General features: G+C 34.0%; 2 protein-coding genes across 8 annotated transcripts in view; both read right to left on the bottom strand.

Annotated features, from left to right (window-relative positions):
• LOC149797709 (receptor-type tyrosine-protein phosphatase T-like) overlaps window positions 1-8,257 on the bottom strand; it is a 22,207-nt gene extending 13,950 nt beyond the window's left edge. The window contains exons 1-5 of the mRNA XM_089960169.1: window positions 8,014-8,257; window positions 7,592-7,689; window positions 5,000-5,119; window positions 902-1,056; window positions 363-498 (exon numbers count right to left, since the gene is read on the bottom strand). Of these exons, the coding sequence (XP_089816295.1) occupies window positions 363-498; window positions 902-1,056; window positions 5,000-5,119; window positions 7,592-7,654 (474 nt within the window). The 5' untranslated portion in view covers window positions 7,655-7,689; window positions 8,014-8,257. The remainder of the gene's footprint in view (window positions 1-362; window positions 499-901; window positions 1,057-4,999; window positions 5,120-7,591; window positions 7,690-8,013) is intronic.
• Window positions 1-25,437, bottom strand: part of LOC149797708 (receptor-type tyrosine-protein phosphatase delta-like) — a 263,521-nt gene that overhangs the window by 234,834 nt on the left and 3,250 nt on the right. For 6 of the 7 annotated variants that reach the window (XR_016421863.1, XR_016421862.1, XM_089962635.1 and 3 more), the window contains exons 3-8: window positions 24,580-24,759; window positions 23,700-23,912; window positions 22,827-23,057; window positions 20,842-21,039; window positions 18,038-18,469; window positions 13,904-14,038 (exon numbers count right to left, since the gene is read on the bottom strand). Coding sequence is in view for 5 of the 7 variants with exons in the window: in XM_089962635.1 (XP_089818761.1) it covers window positions 13,904-14,038; window positions 18,038-18,469; window positions 20,842-21,039; window positions 22,827-23,057; window positions 23,700-23,912; window positions 24,580-24,759 (1,389 nt within the window). In the remaining 2 variants the exon portion in view is untranslated. The remainder of the gene's footprint in view (window positions 1-13,903; window positions 14,039-18,037; window positions 18,470-20,841; window positions 21,040-22,826; window positions 23,058-23,699; window positions 23,913-24,579; window positions 24,760-25,437) is intronic. The other variant, XM_089962639.1, reaches the window with a different exon arrangement.

Here is a 25,437-nt window from a genome sequence, read left to right as displayed (position 1 = left end):
GGTAAGTATAGAGACAATTAGGGAAAGTAATTTTTGTAAAGTTAAGTTAGATTTTGGTTCACCCGTTTGGATTCACAAACATATTATTAAGGAAAGTCTAATGCAACATTTCTTTAACCGCAATGTCATTGGGAATTATTTGATATTTTTTCCAACTTTTTGAGAACTATTATTTAATATGTCCATATTTTTCTTAAAGACTTTGAAAACTCCTTTTGCAAGACAAATGTCACATACTTTCATGGTATTGTAGTAGTGAAGATAATATTTGAATACTTCCCACGATAACCATTTCAAACTTAAACTGCAGCATTTCATAAACGGGCATCAAAATTAAATTCATCAGCTATGACGATATATACCGTGGTCTGTACAAGTCCTACTCTCTGTTCCCTCAGTTTATTAATGCATTCAAATATGTTGACATATCCTTTTTCACTTCCTTCATCAAAACTATAGTCCAGAGCGATGTATGTTCCAGTCGTTCCAATACCGGCGCTGGAGAAATATTGAAAATTTCATGACCAATATTTTTATATATTTAATGTGACATAAATCATTGCTGTTTGAAGAACAAGTGAACACACACACACACAAACACAGATATATATATATATATATATATATATATATATATATATATATATATATATATATATATATATATATAATGTCCTTTATGAACAGGTTAGAAAGTAGGAATATAAATGAATTCCTTTATTAGAGGGGCTTTCATATACAGGTGTCAGCTAAGTTAGGTTTGACTATTATTATACTGATTGATTGCACTTACTAGATCATCAAAAGCTCATTCTTGTATGCATACACACACATAAGACAGAGACACGAGAAAAAAAAAACATATTAAGAACTCTTTATCAGGTATTAATTAAACTTGTACCTGCAATGAACAAGAATTGGTGAGTCAAGAGCACACTCCGAATGGCGGACTTTATTCCAAAATTGAACAAGACTTGAAGCTGTATCGGGTACACCTCTGTCAGGCCAAGAGGTGAAATGAAACTGCTTGACAGTCTTTTGTTTCTTTGAGCCAGTCTGAAGAAATTACAGCTATGCATTAATTCAGTATGAAACCATTCCAGAACAATGAGGCATTGTGGGATTACCTTTTAACGAAAGTAAACGATTCTAACTTTCCTAACAAAATATCGTCTGTGAAACTTATAATGGATATCGACCAGGCTTTCTTGATTTTGTAATGATAAAATAACGTATATATGCCATTAGGTCACTTAGATGCTTGGGAGTAAAAAACACTAAAGAAAACGATCATCATTTCGAGTGCCCATTTATACTGCACACAGATTTTAGGTTATAACAGCAAAGAGTGAGGAATGAGCCTGTACACTCTTAACAATTGGGAACATCCGATAGTATACCTCACCTGAAATGTATTAAGCTGCAAATATCAAAGGTAATGCATGTTCTAGTGCATGTTATCTTATGTTAATAAATGATCATATATGAAAAAAATAGAGGAATCAATAGCTCCATTCAGTATCTGGATTTCTAACGAATTGTATTAATTCCAGTACATTTAAGATGGTTCTGATTTTTGAATAGTGCCATGTGTGGAATACATAGCCAGGTGCCAAATATATTCGAATGCATGCCATGTAAGTAAATACATTTTGATCTAATCTGACAGAACATACCATGTTAAGGTCATCTTACAATAGTCAAAGGACCAAACATTGATCCTTGCTTAGAACTGAATATCTCTAGACTTAGACTATAGCATACGCAATGTATTCACATAGCTTACGTGTCCAAGTGCATATTTTTTTTCGAAAACCGATTTTACATTCCTTATCTATTTATGTTCATATTTTAAATTAAGTCTGCAGATGTATTTACTGTTGTATTTACATTTTGTTAAATGAAATCATTTATTTTAATTTTTTTATTTAAATTATAGTTTGACTGTTTCGAGACAAAATGCACGTTATTTTGGGATAATTGTCAATTCATTGAAAGAAGAGCTGAACAATGATATTATGATACATCAAGACTGTTTGCACCTCAGTACACTTGATTTGAATTCATTTGGAACACTATTCTCTAGGACTTCTGCTAGAACATTTAGGATTAAGTGATTCTAACTTACAATACTGTAGATTCCTTTTAAATTTCAATTAGATAACTTGAGGATTAATATATATCATGCACGCAAACCTCCAACACCTGAGGGTTTTGTCCCAAATGTAGGGGTGTCTCCTGTTACTTGTTGACATCTTCTGCATAAGCAAACAAACTAGTGAATTTGTGTCTCCATTTTTCACATCTACATGCCATTGTGGTATAGTTACGGCAATACTACCTCACATCACAGGACTGTGAACTGGCGTAAGCAGGCAAGACAAAGTAATTACTAGTGTCATTTGATCTTGTCAGTATTGATGGCTGCATTCATTGTTTGAAGGTCGTTGATGCGGATAATACAATGTGTGAGCAGAAAATGTTTAGACGGGATTATAAACATTAAGAATCACTACGCAAGGGTTACAAATGAGCTTAGTTACATAAAACAAACAAAAAACAACTTTTTTCTCTCAAAATAAAGTATCTGCTGTTTCGGTGGATAAAGGTGTAGAGATGGATACCATCAGAAGCAATTTTACGTAATTAATAATGCTGTTCGATTATGTTTAGATTGCTTAGCAGCTCTAGTGGGATAAAACTGCATTGGTTTGAGTTCACTGTTCAAAATTTGTATAGACACCTAACCATGCATGTTCTACCAATGACAAAACACCGAAGTACACCTGATAGAAATGACGGATGCAATCAAGTTAAAAAAAATGACTATACGTTATGATCATTATGTAAGGCTAATTGTTAATTCGGTTACAGTAGCAAGAACGACATCACGTGTCATGCAGAAACCACGTCTCATAAAATCATATTAGCCCCAACAACAAATATGACACCAGTAAAATCCATGTTAAGGAATCTTCATGATATGTGGATACAATTACACGTGCCCATACGCTTTTCCCAAATTCATATTCAATATAATGTACCCTTTCTGGTAGCAGCTTACTGTTCATATCTAATTTAAAAAATGTCAAACGACTTGGAAATCGCATAAAAGTTCTCATGCAAACGTACAAACTCTATTCACATTGTGACCCAAACTTAATGTCTGGAACGAACGAGGTATTTATTTTAGTCCTTAATACTAGCAAGTACTATTTTTTAATACAGATTTGATTGTTTTTCTTAAAAAATGGTGACAATGACAGTAACGATGTCAGCAATGTAGACTGCAAATTAGGCTTTAAGTCTCTAAGGATGACATGGTATAACGCAAGTAAATAATATTCTTAAATGACCTCAGTACATGCAATAAATACTCACTTATCCGACTTGGTAGGTTTTCATACATCGTATGAACAATATTCATAGTTATGATATTTTGATGCGTCAACAATGAAACAGTATTATTAGTCTGCACTGCGGACTAAAAATTAAAAGTAGTGATGGGTACCTTTAAGGAAAGATTCGCCACAGTGGTTATTATTTCCCAAAAAAAATGTTTTAATAAAGTTCCAAAAACAATAACAAGCATAGAAGTGTAATTTCTTGACTTAAACATTATGAAACCACTGCAACATAGTACAAAATATTTCAGAGACAGACTTCTTTGGAACAAATGCAAGTAACAGTTATAATGTGATGATTGGAAAGCAATAATAAGAGAGAGAAAAACATTCAACGATTTTTGGCATCGATTGCATGAACTACGAGGCGAACATCTGTAGCCAGAATGGTATAGAAGATCTGCCTCTGTCAGATGACGATATCATTATCTCTCGAGCCATGACACAGTGGATTATTATTAAGGATAATAATCACATTAGTGAAGTGACATAATAAGAACTAACCAGGATAATGTCTGAGCAACAATAACAATATTTTCAATTCTTCTGGTATGTACAACAACAACAAAAAACAGTAACTAAACTAGTTTAACGTAACTGTTTATATTTGTTTATTGTAATTGCTTACTTTACAATATCGTCATAATTGTTTTAAGCTTTAACTCGGGTATTCTTTTTCATACTCATTCAGTCATAACAACACGAATTAATATTTTAATTATGTTACACTTTATTTATTGATTTCGATTAATGTTTTGATTGTAATAATCAATATATTGAGAATCTTTCATTTTATATTTGGTGTGCACTGAAATAATATTTCATAATATAGTTAAACATAGATGTTTCTCATCTATTTACAACAGTTACTAACAAGGCGGACAAGTTTCCACTTCATAATGAAACCCTTGAAGACAAGGCCTACCTAAACCCAAAAGTCAAGGAAAAGTCGCAAATCCAACAGATGAATTTGTGAAAATTTGTATCTTGTAAAAGTGGGAAATAAGTTTTACTGACAATAGGTTTACATTTTGTAATCTTTTTGAGAGCATAACTGCAGCATATACAAAACGGTTTGTAGCCTTCTGTTATAATTTTTGAATTTACGTATTGTATACACGTGATTAAAACGTCAACGTTCTCATATTTGGAAGTTCTTCTACATTGGTAAATATGTCTGACAGATTCATTACATTAACCCAGAGTGAGAGGACTGCATTAAAAGATGTCATTTACAACAACCTTCTAATTTCCGAAGAATGTTTTTCAAAATTTGACAGTACCAGTCTTCAACAGTCGTGGCACAAAGGTAGGAAGTTGAATCTACCCATATGCAGGAAACATTTTAATCTTCTTGGCATTAAATTGGCATTACCACATTCCAATGCATACCCCGAAAGGATATCTTCCATTCTGAAAACAATTCAGACTGACGTCAGAGGAAGCTATATTGTGGTATATATAAGAATAGCATGAACTGCAACACGTTACTTTGAAAAGAATGAGTTGATGTCACTATATATATATATATATATATATATATATATATATATATATATATATATATATATATATATATATATATATATTCTTACCTTTGATACAAGAAGCGATCTAATTACGTATTCCGCAAAAATTTCTTCGTCAATAAGCTCAACCCTTATCATTCCGTATTCATGTGTGCCTTCCTTTGGCCAGTATTGGAGACATTTTTGCTGCAAATATTGGTGTCTTTAGTACATGCATCAAAACATTGAGAAGGTCAGCTTTTTTACCACCTAGCGTAAGCCAATAAATAGCATAATTAGTTTCTAGCTTCACTTCTTCAAATATTTTGCATATTAATCACTTTCATAATTTCAGGTATGGAACATTCATCCATAACTGTAGTACAACACGACGTTTCGGTGCTTACTGTATTTTAAAATATCCATTGTTAAAGGAATATACTGTAGTTGAATTGGAAACTTATTTTGTTTTATTTTTCCTACATCAAAATATTAAGAACAATTAAGAACATCAACATGAATATGCTGAACATTATTAAAAATCGAAAAATATATCAACTTGTAATTTTTCTTGTTCTAATTCAGATGTATTTATTGTTCATACCAAAATGAATGTACCGGCAAATAAGTTATGTTATCTTTGAATGGAATTCTCGTGCTAACTTGCAGAGTCAGATTATCTGTGTGTATTGTAGGCGTTGTTCTTACGGAATAAGGTGACAGTGTATTTAGATCCAAACATTACATACCGAATATCTCTGAAAAACCCAAGCACGTGACCAAGGGGAATCGCATACGAAAACTAAAATGAAGAACCAAAGAAATTGAACGACATTGTGCTAATCAAAAGTAACAAGTCTGGTTGGGATTTGTGAACACGATGGTGTGAGAAGCCTCGTACGGCTCAAAGGAATCAGTAGGAACAACAAAGGTTGTATACGGTCTATGATCTTCATCATTAGCTACACGTTTAAGAAACATTATTTTTGGACCAGATGTTCTCGAGCAATCATCGGTGTTCCTGGTGAATCAAACATTCGCAACGTCGATGTTGTCAAGATTTGATTAGATTTCTTTTCAGTCGGTGAGATGACGAGCACTCTTTAATAACAATGTGATTGCTTTGTTAATAAATCTCAATTGGGCATTGCCGGGGTATTTTTTTATCATCGCCCTGTATTAGTTTTCCTTTAATTTCCTCGATTATTTCGCATGCGATGAAACCCGAGACGTGTCCTGCACAAGTAGTTCTATTTTTAATTGCTTGGGGTCTCTGGACAAGTATAGATAATACAGAAAATCGATTTGTCTTCGATCAACCTAAACGCAGGCACGCCTTGTCAAGTGCATGATCAGATATACATTAAATTAGGCTATCCTTATCGATTTTATTAAATATCTTTGCGTAACGGCTTTTGTTGCTTTACCAGTCACGTCTTAACCTGCAATCCACTTTCCATTTCCAGATTTACAATCACTAAATCGGACAAACTTTGTTAAGCGGCTTTATTAACGACTTTGACAACCGCACACATCATATTTACTGGCGATAGTAGCGTAACCTAACTTTGTTAATGCTAGAGTTAGTATTTCTTACAGTCGATCTCAACTCGATCCCAGATTTTTCTTCCAATTCATAGCAGCACCTTTAATGTTATCAACGGCTCGCATTAGAGCTTTTACTTAGCGATTGATGCTGCGCGCGAGATCAGACTTCTGAATACATTTGGTGCTGCAGTGGACGATCAACGAACAATGTCACAGAGGCCACTTCCGTAATATGTCGCATAAACTGGTTTTCTCACGCTATCAATGCAAACAGTTCTTACGTGTCCAAGCACGACTTCACTAATATTATGATTCAATGTCATGTCGATCACTAATTAATTGTTGTATCGTGACAGGATTCCCTTTTAGATCAACAACGCGTCCGTAATAATGCATAATGGTAACACTAACATGTGTCAATCGATTATCTTTGCATGAAAAGCACACAGGTGCTAAAGGCGCAATTGTTATCAAATCACTGGGGTTAACAGTTGGCGAATACCCGAACAGTATATAACCCTGAACAACTACAACTGTATTTTAAGACCGGCATTCGTAAGTGCCACTGATAAAGTCACATATTTAATTGCTCTGGTCCTTGAGGTAATCCCCACAATGTCGAGAGCAGTTTGATCTCACAGACATCCAAATAGTTTATCATCTGAAATATCGTCACTCCAACCAAAAACTGATCTTCATTGTTTGATATCAACCGCATACGTTTGAGATTATATTGCGATCACAGAACTGTGTGTGTGTACTCATTAGCCAACTGTGATAGACCGCATCGGTTAAATCTGGTACTTTTTCATACGTCGATATTATTAGCCATTGTTATATTTTCGAAGCTGTAGCCTGTGTACATCGATCCACCCAGCTTCTGCTTGGTAACATGTTTCACGAACGTGGATTGTTAATGATAGTCCAATTATTGTACATTATATTTAGCTTGCTTGTCACGTCATGGGAGTGATAGATGCTGTGGTGAATGGCCAGGGCCCGAAAAGGCGATTGGGTGCAAAATACACACAGTATGACACTATTTCATTGCATAAAATACAGATTCACAGCTCTATATCCTTCATATAAATAGTGTTATCGTGATCATGTTATATATATTCCCATACCTACCTTTCCTTGTTCTATTAATCCAGTGAGCATCACAATTTGTTGGATATCATACTGCCAAATCATCCGCCAAAAATCGGTGATATTGGACGCGATAGTTCCTTGATAAGTACATTAAAACAGAAGATTAATTTAGCAAAACAAAATAAAAACACCATCTGTGTTTATAGAATTCTACATTGCTTAAGAAAAAGGTGCAAAAATAAATAAGTATACAACGAAAGGTATGTTCATCAAGAAGATAATTTAATTTCTTTTCACTGTTTTGTAATCATTTTATTTAAATCATTGTTTTCTTTTTAGATCCGACGTCTTTCACGAATGGACAAATATAATGAATTAGATTACCAAAATCAGCCTGTGTGGCGAATGGTACCATTCTACTTGTAGTGTATATATCAAGCATGTTTGTCACATATTCATACCTTGAGCCGCAATATATGCTCTCTCCCTCTTGTAACCCTGAAATGCAAAAAAACAATATCGTCATCATCTAAACCATCATTTTCTTCCTCCTTCACATCATCACAGTCAAAGTATTATTATTATCATAAATTATTATTTATCTCGGCCTATGTCAAAAGACCTATTTTAACGCATCAATATTGAATATGCAGTTATCAAGGAATATCCTGCATAAATCTTACAGTGAAAGAACTAAGAAAAAATATCTGAGAGCGGATTGATATAAATAATATTAGATGACAAGATTTTATTTAATACATCTCATCACTTCCCTCTGTTCTCTTTATAACAATAAGCTTGATTACATGTCCAAATCAGATTCAAACATTTCAATATGTTAGAAATAAGACAAGACATCTTGCGTTTATAAAGGATGCGTTGATATAATCTGTATGTGGCTGCACATCATAATCTGACATTTGAATATGTTAGAAATAAGACAAGACATCTTGCGTTTATAAAGGAAGCGTTGTTATTATATGCTCATTTTCCCCCGTTAACTTTACATTGTCAGAATCGTTCAATATTCTCCGATACTGAACGCGCGCGACAATACACATATAGCATTCACGTGAATAAAGGAAACTACTTTCATTTGTAAACAAACAATGGACTCAGACGCCAGCACTTTTGATTTGTAAACAAATCATGTGCACGCGCGTAAGAGGCTCTTTACGTTGTGGTTGTTTAAATTTGTTTCTGAATGAACTAAAACATGTTTCGTGGACTGCCAAAAAAAACCAGCTGTTTTGACACATTCCGCGTTGATACAATGTTTCGGATTTAGGTTAGCTACATTATATAAATAACGGAAGATTAGGTCTTTACAAATAACAGACAAGTGACAAGGCATATACTGTTTTCTTTAGCTGGTATAAGAATGGCAAAATAAAATATGCTTACAGTTTTACATCCTGAATTTCCTCACAATGTATTTTCTTAATTCTGTAAATCCGAATTACATAAGCCATGTCATCGGTTTTCAATATGGATTACACATTTCGAAATTGTGCTGTAATTTATATGATAAGTACAACTGCATCCTCCTTATTGCACTCAAAATGAAATAAGCATTAAATTCCATAGCATCATTTTGATAACTGCAGTTGAAAGACTTCATATTTTTCCCACATTATGATTTGAAACATTTAATGACAAAAACAAATACATTTGCAGACGTAAACACGCTTCTCCCGCGCCACTTCAATCCGATGTATTTCATGTATAATTTGCACAGATGAATCCAGTCCAAAATTACAAACTTTCGTCGAATCGAAACAAATTACTAAAATATATTCATTCCAGATCAAATGGAACAGTTGTTGCAATGCGCATTCATTCACAATATGACTGCAAATTGCAACTTTAACTAGACACGCCATTTTCTTTCGAAAGTTATGCCGAGAGCGCGACTAAGTTCAAATTTATCTGGTCGGAGTTATGTGCACATTAATAATGCTGTAATTGTGTAATGACAAATCTGCGCTTGTGTATTTAGTTTAGAATATATTATTCATTCATTTACATTGTTTCTTGTAGTGTATTTTGTTTATATAATTAAACCTACGGTAGAATAAAAAATGAGCATATAATAAAAGGTTACTGCATTTGTATGGGAAAATATGAACTCATTTTGTCGGAAGGATATACTGCACTCACAAGTTCGTGCAGTATTCAATCCAAACAACTCTTTCATATTTTCCAATACAAATGCAGTAACCTGTAAAGATAAACTGTATGAGGCTACACATCATATTATGACATTTCAATATGTTAGAAATAAGACAAGACATCTTGCGTTTATAAAGGAAGCGTTGATGTAATCTGTATGACACATCATATTCTGACATTTCAATATGTTAGAAATAAGACAAGATATCTTGCGTTTATAAAGGAAGCGTTGATGTAATCTGTATGACACATCATATTCTGACATTTCAATATGTTAGAAATAAGACAAGACATCTTGCGTTTATAAAAGATGCGTTGATATAATTGTATCAGGCTACACATCATATTCTGACATTTCAGTATGTTAGTAATAAGACAAGACATCTTGCATTTATAAAGAAAGCGTTGATGTAATCTGTATGACACATCATATTCTGACATTTCAATATGTTAGAAATAAGACATCTTGCGTTTATAAAGGAAGCGTTGATGTAATCTATAAGACACATCATATTCTGACATTTCAATATGTTAGAAATAAGACAAGACATCTTGCATTTATAAAGGAAGCGTTGATGTAATCTGTATGAAACATCATATTCTGACATTTCAGTATGTTAGAAATAAGACAAGACATCTTGTATTTATAAAGGAAGCGTTGACGTAATCTGTACGACCCATTATATTCAGACATTTCAACATGTTAGAAATAAGACAAGACATCTTGCGTTTATAAAGGATGCGTTGATATAATCTGTATCAGGATCATCGGATAGTGGCTCCAAAGTTACTCTGTTCTTGTCATCTGGAAATAAACGAAGAACTAAGTTGTTAAATGTCGATAACTTGTGTGGTGTCTCTTCGTTCGAACCGGAAACAGTTGTAAATTAACATTTGTTATGCTAATATAAAAATCTTAATCAATATTTGATCAGTGTTTTGCGTGGCTGATGAAGTAAATTACATTAGGCATATGCATGTAGACCATGCTAATCCGTATATTGCTATAAGACATTACAGTTTTATTAGATTCATGCATAACTCAGTCCGTTGAATACTTTTCTCAAGTTTCTGCGCGTTTCCTCAGACCATGTCAATTATAGAACCAAATATGTACAATATGATGGGGAAAAATATACATACATGCATACATTCCTTTATATCGATTCTTCTGCCGATTTCTCGGTTTTAGAACAATATTCATTTCGTGTTGAGGACCCGACAATAGCGTCTGCAAAACAGAATCCCAAAGGGTATTTTCTGATAGGTGAAAGAGCTCAAAATGTTGTCATTGGTAAGAAATGCAATTGTAAGAACATCCTTGTACCGTACTTCATCGGTATGTGAAACAATACAAATATAACAAAAGTGTATACAAGAATTCAAAAGTACCTCACCTATAACTTTTCTCGAAAATAATGTACATAAACACAATGTATTTTTAACCTGCTCAACCCACCCCTCAAACCAACTAATATATTCAAGAAAAAACCATAAAACATAATATTGACAATTATTAATCATCAATGGAGAGCAAGAAAATGTAAAATCATTGCGAAGTAATTCAGATCGTTCCTGAATATGAAAATGGACATTCTATAAAGTATTTAGTTTGCTTGCGTGTATATGTTTTTGTTATGTAAATACACACGAAAATTACTGTTGATGCGTTTATTTTATCATCATTTATACATCATTGTATACAACCGAAGGTGGCTCCAGTCCATATACATTTTAGTTTGTAGCTATCATCTTTATCGAGTAAAATATATAAAAATAAATTTAAAAATTCAATTATAGAATATAACATTTGCGTGAAATTAAGTTTCTCTTCTTAATTATATATAATGAAGCAGATAACGTTTCACCTTATATTCTTCTTCGATGCCATTAGAACGATGAATTCCCCTCTTAATATACTCGTTGAGATCTTGAACTGCAACTCTTTTTCCACCTCGTTTAGAATTTCTCACTGTGTTGTAGTAAACATTTTGCTGGATTCCTTCATCCCAGTTTTCAAGGGTTTCCTCATTGTCACTCTCTACAACGACTTCGGTATCTGCGGGATCATTTCTATAAACCTGTCGATCGATTCTTTCACCCGCATCTTCAGATTTTTCAACAGGTATATCTTCTTTCTTATTCCTGTTTATCTTCAAAAAGGAATCTTCATTTTCTTGCTTCATAACAGAACGTTCTTCTTCAACATAGGAGAAAGGCATCATTTTGATATTATTTCAGATGTTTCGATTCTAACACATAGAAATCGATGAATGTATTTTATTGCAGGCAATGTGAATAAGGTTACTGAGTAATTTTGTCGCTTTTGTAATGACACTACAAAAAACGGGGGCTTTCAATATTCTCTTACATGCCATGACGCAATGGTATGGCATCAATGTTTTCATAATCGACCGCCCCTTTTCAAATATGATGTTTCATGAGTATAAAATAATTATTTCTCATAAAAAGCTATTGATCTTCTATCATTTTTAAAATGTATATCTTAACGATTGATAGGAAAATCTGTTACATTAATATTTGGTTATTATGGACCGTTCCATGAGATTTAAAATGTGTTCGTCCAGTTCTCACAGATAGAAACAAGATTCTTTTTGGACGAAAAAACGTTATATTTGCAAGTGTGTATACTTGACACTTATGCAAAACAAATTACGTTATATTAGGCTATAAAATCTTGCTCTAACCATCGAACCGATCTTAATAAATATTAAACTACCTAGTCTTAAGGCAGCAGCATTTTCGTAGATATTCGAAGAAAACTGGGAACCTGATGTACTCGAAACAGATTGTTCCGACTGATACTGCTTCGCTCGAAGGGAACCGTTCCTAAAATAGAAAAACATCAAAATTTGGCATCATAGCTATCTGCATAATACATTACTAAATGTAGACTTTGAAGATGATAATTATATAACTATACCAATTCTTGTTCAAGCAATTATTATTCTATCTGTATGCGTCCTAGTAATAATGCGAATTATCTCCGTTACATTGCATATCGAATAAATGTCCGGACAATTAAGAACCATGTGCATGTCATCTGTCCTTGGGTAATCTCTTTTATGCAAGTGTACAGAAATAACTTAGCAGATTATCTGACTGCAATTGTAAGATAGAAAGAAGGACAAAAGATAACTAGGTAGCATATTTATATTGTGAACAAACAAACAGTTGGGTAATTCATTCCCAGTTGAAATCAATGTCCTTTTAATATTGTGGTTTCCTTTAACTCAGCGTGTTTTGTGTAATTGTTGACCTTTTTAAAAAATGTATGTTTACGTAAAAGTACTTAATAGTCTTTTCTACCTTCTCTTCCAAAACATGATAGCGACCAAAAGAATTATTAGTATCAGGCCAGCCGCACCGAGAGCCCCTCCCAATGGAACACCTATAAGCAAAACAGATTCTGTTGACGTTTCATTCCGTTGCAGACCTGAAAATGTAATGGTACAGTTCCAGTTGTACTTATTTGTGCACTATGTGTTATCTTTGACAACATTTCAAATTCAGCGCACTCATCGAAATATTGCAAAATAATCTCGATTATATAAACAGAGGAATGTGTAATTGATGAGTTGAATGATCCAAATTTGAATGATCGTTTCTTTACAGAATATGAAAATAATTAGTATAGTTATGAAAATGTTATAAACTAACTCCGACTATCCAAAACAGCCAGATAGTATAGTGGATGTTTTATGTAACTATCAATTCATATTACTTGAAAGCTATTTATATTGCTGTATAATTTAATTTGCCTTTTACATTGACAAACTTATTCACTTTCTAAAGATTGCTGAAAAACGTATTATATTTGTATTCATGTTAACTGTCAACATAGAAATTGTCCTAAAATCAGCAATAACATTTGCAAAAATTAATTTTACCGGAAAATAAAATAAAAAACATGTTTTATCAAAGCAAAAATCAACAAGATTTGTTTGACTCTTTTAACATGTATGAAGTGTTTATTTTATGTTTTGTTTGCACTTTCAGCAACAATCGGTCTGACCGATAGAAAACGTGCAAACGATTCAACTCCATTTATTTCAAAGATTTTATTTAGAACCATGTAAATTTGCAGTTCTAAATTAGCCTACGTATCTAATGAGAATTTCGATACAATTTGATGTATGTACATGAACAAATTCTTACGTTCCAAACACCCTATTCCACTGTATCCTTCAGAACACCCCAAATAGCAGGTCCCATTGATAGAGTCACAGGTTGTATTGGCGCAATTACCACATGTATTAGTGCAATTTATACCGTACCGCCCCTGTGAACAGGCTGTAAGAAAAGTATGCAAGAAAAACTTAAAGTATGATCCAAAACAATATTCATACAAAATATGTCAGATACAATTAGAATGTAATGCATTTCTATGTTTTCTCTCACGTGAATGATAATCCTAGGTCACTAGTAGTTGAGAATAGCCCTGAAGAGACAAACGTGAATCCCGTGTTAAATAGAGTCAACATCACAAAGAAATTAACATTACGCCGCCACTTTAGAAGGTAGGTTTATTTTGCTTGATAACAAAATCAAATTCTTTACATCATCTAATCATGATATGAGGCCCCTTGTAAGGTTATGGTCTCCACCACATTCACTAATTGTCCCATCCATTTTTAACAGCACAACAAACTACTATACTTAGAACACTACCAATACTTAATTATTTTGTATACACAACGAAGTTGTCTACTATCCATCAGCAAGTTATGTACTATCCATCAACCAATTCTTTACTATCAACACGCAGTTTTCTACTATGCGCACCTCGGTTTTGAACCCCGACTGAGTCAAACCAAAGAGATAAAAATGATATTAACAGCTGCCTCGCAAGGCAATCGGCATTAAGAGGTTAGTGTTAGAACTTGTGTCAGGATAATGTAGCTGGGTGGGAAATCTTGCTAGATATCTGCGAAATGATGCCCCAGTGGTATACATCACTATAAACTGCCACACGGTAGACATCGTTGCGATATGACTGAAAGATTATTAAAACTACATTAAAACTCCAAATCACACACACGCACAAACATATCTACTCTGCGCTAATTAGTTATCTACTATCCAACACCTTGATATCTACTATCCAGAGCGCATTTATCTACTATCTTGCACCTGGTTGTCAACATTTCACCAGCCAGACATCTACTACCAGCATACATTTATCAACTATCCGTCACTCAATGTACTTTAACGTCTAGCATCTTTAACTAAACATTGTCACTTACCGTCCTGATAATCCCCTTTATAAATAAAGCATACTAATCCTAAAGTACCAATAACTGGGCTTGTAGTGACCAGTACGAACTCATCTGCTGACCCTACGAAGTGTACTAAATAGAATTGTAATCCATTATCAACATATCCTTTTCCTATTTATCCCCACCACCACCTTATAATCCTTCTTATAAAGTAAAATCATATTCACCCTAACAAAGATTTCCTTTAATATCCATTTCCTTCCTTTGAAACAAAAGTACCATGCCGTTCACACAGAGTAAGATCCTAATCCGGAGGCATGTCTTTATCTTTTTGTCCGTGTTTGCGCTTAACACAGCGGTAGTGAGAGAGCTAAAACAAATGTTGGAAAAAATGAACACCATTTTTGTACAATAAAACCGATCACTCAAACATTAATAAATGACGCGAATTAAGACTCGCCCATTCCTTTTAATGTACAGATGTCAAGTACTAAAGATAAACAGATTTACAGGTTGGCTACGTTTCAACATTAGATTCAATTTTTATTCATTTGGTACTATGTCCCTTTATAACAAACAGATACTCATAACATTCACAGATTAACTTTTCTATTTTGTCATCGCTTCTGATCACGAGTCTGGGCTCTAAGGAAGGGATGTTTTATTGAAAACACTCACTAAATAATTGCCAAATAATTGCCAAGTATGTTACAGACAAGACGCTTCCATAAAGAGTTCACTTTCAATCTAGTCCGACTTCCTCTGTTTGTAGCTTGTTCATTCTATTTTGGCTGGAAATGCAAGTGGAAGTATGCTTTGCCAAGGCACAACAAGAAAACACGTCTTGCGCAGCAGCCGTTTTAAGCAATGAGTTGAACTGAGATCATACATTGCCACACCTAACTCTAGCCAATGAAATCGCTTATCGTGACTAAGCATATCTTTGCTTGAATTCTCGGTGGATGTTAACTAATCAGTTTGGAATGAAGCTATCTTTTGTAACATACAGTTTGTTCTAGTTTCTTTCAAACCAGTAAAATTAGACATCCACACAGTTCAATTATAGCATGGGCCTTACTCAAGTACCATACAAAACTTAGTTGTAGTATTACTAGTAGCAGTGATGGCAAGATAATATATATGTAGGAAACCTTTTTTCGGCTTTTGCGGCAGAAAAGGACAAGAAGAAATTAATGGTAGGTTACTATTTTCATGAGCTTACCAAGTAAAGGGTAAATCCAAAATTATAACATTCATTCACATAATTGTCACATGATACATTTATTGTCAAATACATGCAGTAACACCTGGAGTGTGCCAGTTCCTAATCACTAACGTGTGTCCTTCTGCATTGCCCATACTAACAATTTGCATAGACGCGTGCCAGATTGGGTCCTTAATTTGTTATGCTATGTTTCAAATCGGGGTCCCTTTTCTGTCAGCTTCCACAGACCAACATTTTCTATCCGTCAGCGTACTTGAAATAAACTACTGGGAATGCAAAGTTAATGCAGTGCAAATAAGTTAGATACCATTGTCATTTTAATCGAATCATTCGATAGGAAGTTGCATCTATCTGTCTGTATGTCATTGTGAATGTGTGCTTTTGTAAAACAGTGAGAGAAAAGGTTAACCTTTTTCTGACTTTTTCAAGACAAGGTGACTAAATACCAGAAGATTCAGAGCAGATGTTTTAGAAATTCGGTTATTTTGTCACATTTCATATAGACAGTCTATAAATGTACATAAAATATTTGTTTTCTATTTCTAAAAAAGGGTGATTCTGTTCAAGTTTGAAATAATGGTTGAACTCAATGTTCATCTGCGTGATGCAGCTTAATATGGATCAGTAATAACCATTTCATTTTCACCTAAAAATACTAAATATTAAATACGAACAAGTTTGCAAAGGTGACACATTTATGATGACTAGACTCCCGATGATGTACTACATTGTCATATTACCGAATTCCTCAGTATTCACTTTTTGCACAGCTGATGATAATTCATAAAATCGCAGTTACCTTTTGTTGAAAAGATCTGTCAGGCAAGTCGACGAACGGAGAATTATCTGGTCAAGTGTTTCATTCTTTCATTTCTCTCATAATTTTGATTCTCGGGGTATTATCTAATCCTGCATAGCAGAAGTTATATGCTATACCCGCAAGGATTTATATAAACGTAGATTTCACACGAAGTTGGCAGGATTTTATTTTGTTGTCAATATGGTACAGGGTAAATTATTATCCCCATTTATTTATTTCAAGGTAAAAAATATTTACATTTCTCAAAAGCAAACCAAAGTTCAGGTTTTCTTATGTTCACCGGATTCACATGTCTTTGACATATGCAATTATACATCGTTTTTAAGTGTCATATCCTAGATTATTATTATTATTATTATTATTATTATTATTTTTATTATTTGTGGTTTGTAGCTACCATGTATTAAGAAACACATAAAACAGTAAGCATCCCTTTCTTTCTATTTCAAATATGTACACAAACAGACAGATATACCCAAGCATCACATGAAATGATTTAGATATAAATCATAATAGTCAATTTTAAGATATCCTCTCTCTCTCTCTCTCTCTGTCTCTCGTGTAAGGAAAACAAAATGCTGTACTTATTTTGGGGTGCGAACTTTCATTTTCATGGTCAACAATCTCTAACCAATAACATCTCCCTCCCAAAATAGAACCAATAAGTTACAAAGAGACTCAATCGGGCTCGACCTCGCCCGCACTTAAACAGAGTCAACAGACCAACTCCTAAAGCGTATGACGTAATACAGCATTCCAATTCAAGAGAGACTTTCGCCTTATGATATACTGTCACAACACGTACCATCGAAATGGCAGCCTAAATTATTTCCGACGGTGGCAATAACAACAATAATACGAAAAGATAATAATAACAATGAGCATGATCATGATGAATATGATATCAAGTTGAAAAATCAAAGTTTTCTAAAAATTGCTGAATCCGAAGAAAAAAATTAATACCTGATATAGTAACAGATAAATAATAATTATGTAAACCAGTGCACAGGCGAAATATATCTACCAACCGATGGAACAATGTTGGTCCTGCCATCCAGGCTGACAACCATTGATACAAACTCCAGTTGATCTATTACAAGATCCGTCACCAGCACAATGTCCGCAGAGTTTACTACAGTTGACGCCATAAAGACCTGTTATACAGCCAACAGTACATATCCCGTTGGAGATATCACATTCTGTTCCATTAAAGCAGTTTGTGCAGTTGTTTTCGCATAAATGACCCCATTTTCCCCGAGAACATTCCATACAATGTCCGTCACTTTGATTGCATGTGTTGCCTATGCAATTTGTATCACACGTATTATTGCAGGAGTATCCCCACCATCCGGTTGTACAACTTCCTGGACATTTGGCCTGTATTTTATTATCTTTGTCAATGGGTCCATCGCAGTAGCAATAGGTGTCACATGTCCATCCACATACGTTATTTTGGCAGTCTGCAAAGAACAATATTAATATGTAAGCGGACAAAATATTAAACTCGACTATCCAACAAACATAAATTATCTGAACCAATACATCAATTCATTGATTGAAATATTCATCTCATTTTGTCAAGCTTTACCGATTCAGTTGACCAACAACATATAATGGCGTTCTAACATCATAATAACGTATAGTTATGACTTGAAGAATTGTAAATACATTTTGAAAAGTGGAGCAGAGCGGGAAGATTGTTTTCTTCGCGAAGAAGATTTCAAGTTTAGAGAAAATCTCAAATAATTAACTTCCAGCTCATTAAATTCTTATAGACTTAAATACTTTTTCGTGAAATAAATGGTCATACTCACTGTGACCTAATTTATTTCTTATGATCGAAAACGGTTCTGCTGGTTTAACATATTTTCGATAAGGACTATACCATCTTTTGCGGAAATGTTAAAGAAGAAATGCAAAGTTTCGATTTGCCAGAATATATAATGTTTGAATTTTTGTCAAACAATACAAAATATTTTTAAATAAACAGTAAATGAATAACTTATTATCATTAGAAGTAGATCTTACTCATGCCTAATAGCTATTCAATTATAGTAACGTTTCGCCCGCTGATATGACTTTCATTCGAACTAATTTATCAGGAGTTCATATTTACATGCGATCATCATTTTATTGGGAATTACATTTTTGTATTGCTGTTCTAAGTAAACTGACCACGCAGATAACCTCTCGAAAGACAGGGGCACAATAGTCTCATTTGCGCCAATGTATTAGGTTAGTAATGGTGAAAGAAGTCGGATGACAACCTGACACAAATTGTACTCTTTCGCAAATTGTTATTTTAACTTGTATGCTTTAAATGTATCCATAAACCCTTAACACAATCAAATGGATTGTGTAGAATTTGGTACAGTTTCATACAAGGGAAAATCTGTTAAAAAAGTCATTTTATTTATTTATTAAAATCTGAGCTAGGATGGTCCATCAATTCAAACGAAAAAGCATCCTTTAATTTATTAATTTATCTGACAATTTTTTTTAAGTGATCTGAAGGAAGTATAACGAGAAAAGCGAAACATATAAATCCGTTGATCGGGGTTTTGAATGCATTGCAATATATTATGTTAGTAAAACTCACGTTAACTAAAATAACAAGTAAATTCAGAAACACTACGTTATCATTCGACAAACATCTTCTAAATTATGAGATCAATCAGTCTCAAATAGATGTGTTTGATCACCGATCTAAGAATCAGCTCAGGTCATATGGCACAAATGAATGAGAGCCATCGGTCATGCTCCCCAACTTATATCTTTAGTAGTATGTACTTAATGGGAGTAAAAGGACGAATTTCAAATTTTCAACTGTCCTTGGCTTCTGCATGTTTTCTTACCGTGACGGGCGTAGCCAAAAACTTATAAGATATAACCTATTCAAAACACCACCCTGTACCCTTACAGACACTTGACATATATATATATATATATATATATATATATATATATATATATATATATATATATATATATATATATATAATATATAATATATATATATATTGCAGTTGCCATTGGCTTCTGGGTCCATCGTACACACTCGGTAACCCGACCCCTGAGTCATAATTTGAATACAAACGTGATCCTCACACGGTAACTTAAATTGTATCTTTTCTTACCCTTCTAGTACCTCATCAGTGTGTCATATATTTCTTGGAATGTTTGAAACAAAGATTTGGGAGCGCAAGGATATGTATTTTGCAAACGCTCTACTTGCACTTGTATACATCTCAGGTTTATAGATACATTTATTTCTGTTTCATTTATTTTACTCTCTTGTGCCACCGGCAGCTTTAGTATATTCAGTTATTAAGCTTGACCATCCTCTATAGGTTGATATAAATTATGAATGAAAATAAACCTATATGTTTCGATAAAATATAGAATTCATATGCAAAAATGTTTGATTAAATTAATATTTATCTTATATTGTATACGTGTGAAAAAGGTTTGCAGTTACAATAATATGCAAATAATACAAGAATGTAGACTCGTCTGAAACGTGCGCATCCCAACATTTCTCGCCAGAGACGTGACGTTGTGAGATCATGGTAAAAGTTAGGGACTGAATTCAATTTGATTTGGAGCACCTGAATGTAGCCAACATTGCACATTCCTCAGAAAATTAATTTAGCAATATAGAGTCCTTAGAAATTAACTTTTATATCATAGAGCCCCGTATCTCTGGTGCTTCGTTTTCCTTTTGCTGACTTACGAATAGCGTGTTGAACACCTTGGTTGTATTGCAAATAGCGTGGTGTGGTTTTGTTACGAAATGCAGCTGTATTTGATTTAGCGATCCCATTATCCTTACCTCCGAAGACGAAAACTTCACATAGGGCTAAAGCTGTAGAGTTGGTCCTATTCCTTAAACTGATCTCCACATGTTCTGCTAAATTGTCAGATAATGTTGTTATTTCCGTTATTACCATTGGGGTTCTCTCTGGATGCTTAAACACCAGGTTAAAAGTGTCGTTTGTCGCAAATGACACCGAGAAGCCAGACAACCTTTCTGAAATGACCATCATGTACATTTGCAGTAATTACTTGAAACCACAAGAAATATATCTATCGATACCCATACCTTCTGCTCCCAAGTTATTATGTACTTTTGAAAGCGTGACGTATGTAAGATGAACTGTTTGCATTTAAAACATGCACAATGCAGAGAACGTTGGCATACATCTATGCTACATGAATGTAACGTGGATGAAATTTCTTTTGAAACTGTACATGATTTAAGCACGCTGCCAGCTAAAATGACTGCTCCCTTGTGCAAAACATCAGCCTGAATTAGTCTAAAGCACATTATCCATATCAGCTATTCAAATAGGGAAAATGAAATTTGCCAGACTAGACAATACCAGTTTCTGAAAGTGAATTGAGTGAATTACCAAATATATAAAATGTAAAAAAATAATTATCGGCTCTTTAAAAAAAATACAATTTACCTCTGAAGTTCAGGAATGACCAAGTGGAGCTAGCACTTTTTGAAAGATGCACATCTGGAGTAAGGCCAAGCTGTATACACTACACCCCTAATTGTACCCATCAATCATACACCAAAAATAAGGGAATTATAGATTCTTTGAATTATACATAAGATATTCATGTTCCTTTTCAAATAGCCAGTATAACCAGTGACGAAAGCCCGGGAAATTCTTTTTCGTTAAAATTCTAATACGAGACTGTACAGCGCCACCTTAAATCAGCAGGTGAGTTGATGTGTCTAACCCGATTCAGAATGTGGGCCTGTTTGATTTTTACTATCGGATGTACCTGGTGTGTCTGCAGCGGTGTGTCTTTGGGCTGGGAACATTAATTGTATCGGACAAAAGACCAATCAGATACTATATATAACACTTATTGGAATTTCAGTAGGAGAAGCATAATGTATTTCAACATCTTAAATTCAGCTACTGCAACATCAATATTCCGATATATTAACCCTATCGATACTTTGGCGAATCGATCAGAGAGTTCAGTGCTTTGTATCTGTGAATTTCAATGGATGCGATGTGACTAAAGGCATCGAACCAAAAACAAGCTGTTCAAATTTGAACACTGTTCCTACATGATTAGACAAGGAGAACATAGACTAATCAATGAGCCAATTTCCACTTCCGGTCTCTGTTTGAACAACTTTCGATGTTAAACTTAAAGTATTACTGTAGTTTGAAGTCAGTTGCCTCGTTTATGGTAATACTAAGGGAGACAATTCATGAAATCCAATAGATCTCGCTAGGACAAAACACTAAAACATCTGATCCATGCGACAAGGTGTAGACAGGGTCAACACATCGAAACCTTGGTTAGTGAAGGTGATACGGCATACGTTTTCAATATTCTCAATTTGCTTTGTTGGAAAGAATTGAATGTATTAGTACGGAAAGTACAAATTATAGAACTACAATCCAGAGTCAGGATTAGCCCTGGCATGGATGGATCACGTTATCCCCTTTTACATATTTTTACATATGTTGAGAATTTAATGTCTACAATATTATACAATCGAAATGGTCAAAGGATATGAAAATAATCAATCCCTGTGCTGTAGAAATTCGTTTAGCAGTTATTTAAACCTGTTCAATGTACTATTTTCTTTATGTGAAGTGATAAATGTATTAACATCTGTGCAATACCATGAAGAGAACACATATAGAACATATTACAAATTGATTGCCATTTTAAAGATTAATATTCTATTACATTGCGCCTCTACGAAAAGTTGCCAAAGAATTATAAGCTATATAGGTGTCCAATGGCAAATACAGTTTGACTTGGTCGACCAATACATACTGACGCAACAGTCTTCTTCTCTACCATATAGAACAATTCTCTTGATATCGTAAACCAATTCCAGATTTACTCTCCACCATGTTGACGTTTCATCATTCGTATGAGTGCACGATCTAGACGGGAAATTAGTAGCAACGTTACCATCTAAAGCACGTGATGCCACAGCTTCTCCAGTGTCTCCGTTATCTGTAGTACTTTGACTGGCATTGCGTCCGTACGCCAGACTTCTACCTGGAGATTTAAGCAAAACTCCAAAATATGTAGGTTAATAATATATAAATATGCAAAATTTTGTACAATGGATGTTCATCAAATGTTATTAAAACAATATCAGAGCATATTTTTCAAAATATCTCACAACCGAATCATTCAGTAATTCAAACTGTAATCGCTTGATTATATAACCAGACCAAGGGGGCAATAAAACGTCAACAAATATAGTTTGTTTACTCAGGTAAATTATTTCATTATTTCCTCGAACTCTGTCTGAATAGCACAATGCAGGTTTAACTGAGGAACCAAAAATTGTTCCCTTTCTGACAAGAGAGAGTAGAAAAGATGAAGACGACGTTACGTATGAGATAATTTATAGAAATATCATGGTTCAGTAATAAAAAAGTTTGTTTCTTATATGAGATACAACTTGTATTACATGATACCTTCGCGTCTGAAAAAAATGAATGTATCACCTTAACTTATATTTTTTTTTCTTTTTCTTTTTGTCAAAATTAAAAGTGGCTTTGCAAATATGTTCAGTGGCTAATTTACCTGTAGTCTCATTCTCCAGATGTATCTACTGTGTGTTGTGGGTGTAGGGTAATTAAATGTCAGTGTTGCTAGGCATGTACACAGAATACCATTTTCCTGACTCACCTCCATATACTCTGACATCACATATAGTCGTTCTTGTGGCAGTATATGGAATCCTAATTCCTAAATATCGCCCCACTATCTCGGTTGTACATACTACGTGGATTTCTGTGTTCAACTGTTCCGTGGTATTTTGTTTGAAGCACGTTTGAGCGATGTCCGAAGATAGATTAAAAGAAGAATTTCCGACGGTAACTTCAAAACCTTGTAAGTCCACTGAAATTCAAATTCAACCTAGTATGACTAAAAGCCATACAGGTATTTGAGAAACTAAAACGAAAAAGTCTGTATGGAAGGAACTTTCTGTGAAATTAGTCCAGCTGATTCTAGGCATTTATTTTCAGGATGCTGTTCACTTTGTCCTTTTTAAACGATTGCAGAACGTTTCTGCTAGAACCCTTTTAGGTGAGAAAGAACCATTCTTAGTAAAACCTTACATACAATTTCAATTTTACACATTTTCAAAAGTAGGAAAGACAACATAGCATCGAAAGAAACTCGGTTAACTAAATTAAATGATCTCTTCTTTGTTGAAAATAAGCAAATGTATTCTTCACACACGAATTTTTAAAAGACGTTCCCATATGCACAGTTCATACTCCTCTATTAGTTAGCTATGATTTAACTAAGTTTATTAAATTCTATCCATATCATTATGATTTCAAAAACAGATATGAAAACATTTTAAGTCAATTGTGTTTATCACTGTCAAGAATAGATTCCAGCTTAATTCATTTTATTCATAGCAAATCGTGAACCGTCTATATTTAATTGGTCCGTTGGTATGTGTGAAAAGTATTTGATTTAATAGTCTTCTGAAACATAAAAGAACGTCACACATTTCTTCCTGATGCGCAATGATTATTATTATTATTATTATTACCTCCATTGCTCGAATTGATGACGAGTCCAGATATTCTGTACGTAGCATTCAGATCTACTTCCATCCATGCTGTTGACCCAGTACAGGTTGCAAGGAGTCCGTCTGTTGCATTCCTTCCGCTGATTGACGTATTGCTACCAAACAATAATTGCTGGACTTGTTTGTTGTATGCAATATCCCCTGTGATAAGACAGATTAACATTGCCAACAATCATATGATTAATATGAAACCACGACCCCCAACCTTTAAAATCTTCCACGTTTAAAATATCCGGATACTTGTATATATTAGATTGTTTGGAACCAGTGGTGACACGTTCTCTGTCTGTAGGACTGTAGCAGACCTAAGAAAGGGAGCTTACTTGTGATTCATATTCTTGTAACCTGCTTAGTTACCTCCAATAAGTCCATCAGTTGCATTCCTTCCGTTGATTAACATATTGCTACCATTCAATAATTGCTGGACTTGTTTGTTGTATGCAATATCCCTTGTGATAAGACAGGTTAACATTGCCAACAATCATATGATTAATATGAAACCACGACCCCCAACTTTTAAAATCTTCCTTTTTGTAAATATTTGGATACTTGTAAATTTTAGATTGTTTGGAACCAGTGACACGTTCTCTGTCTGAAGGACTGCAGCAGACCTAAGAAAGTGAGCTTACTTTGTCATTCATATTCCTGAAACCTGCTTAGTTACCTCCTATTTATTAATATTACTCTCTCTCTCCCTCTCTCTCTCTCTCTCTCTCTCTCTCTCTCTCTCAAATCAAATATTGCATTATCCATGCTGGGAATTATTATTATTATTATTATTATTATTATTATTATTATTATTAAAGTAATGAGAGATAA

Source organism: Sinohyriopsis cumingii, chromosome 6 (genome assembly GCF_028554795.1).
Source record: "Sinohyriopsis cumingii isolate HCF-2022 chromosome 6, ASM2855479v2, whole genome shotgun sequence".
Lineage (NCBI taxonomy): Eukaryota > Metazoa > Mollusca > Bivalvia > Unionida > Unionidae > Sinohyriopsis > Sinohyriopsis cumingii.
This window is presented reverse-complemented; position numbering and strand designations above follow the sequence as displayed.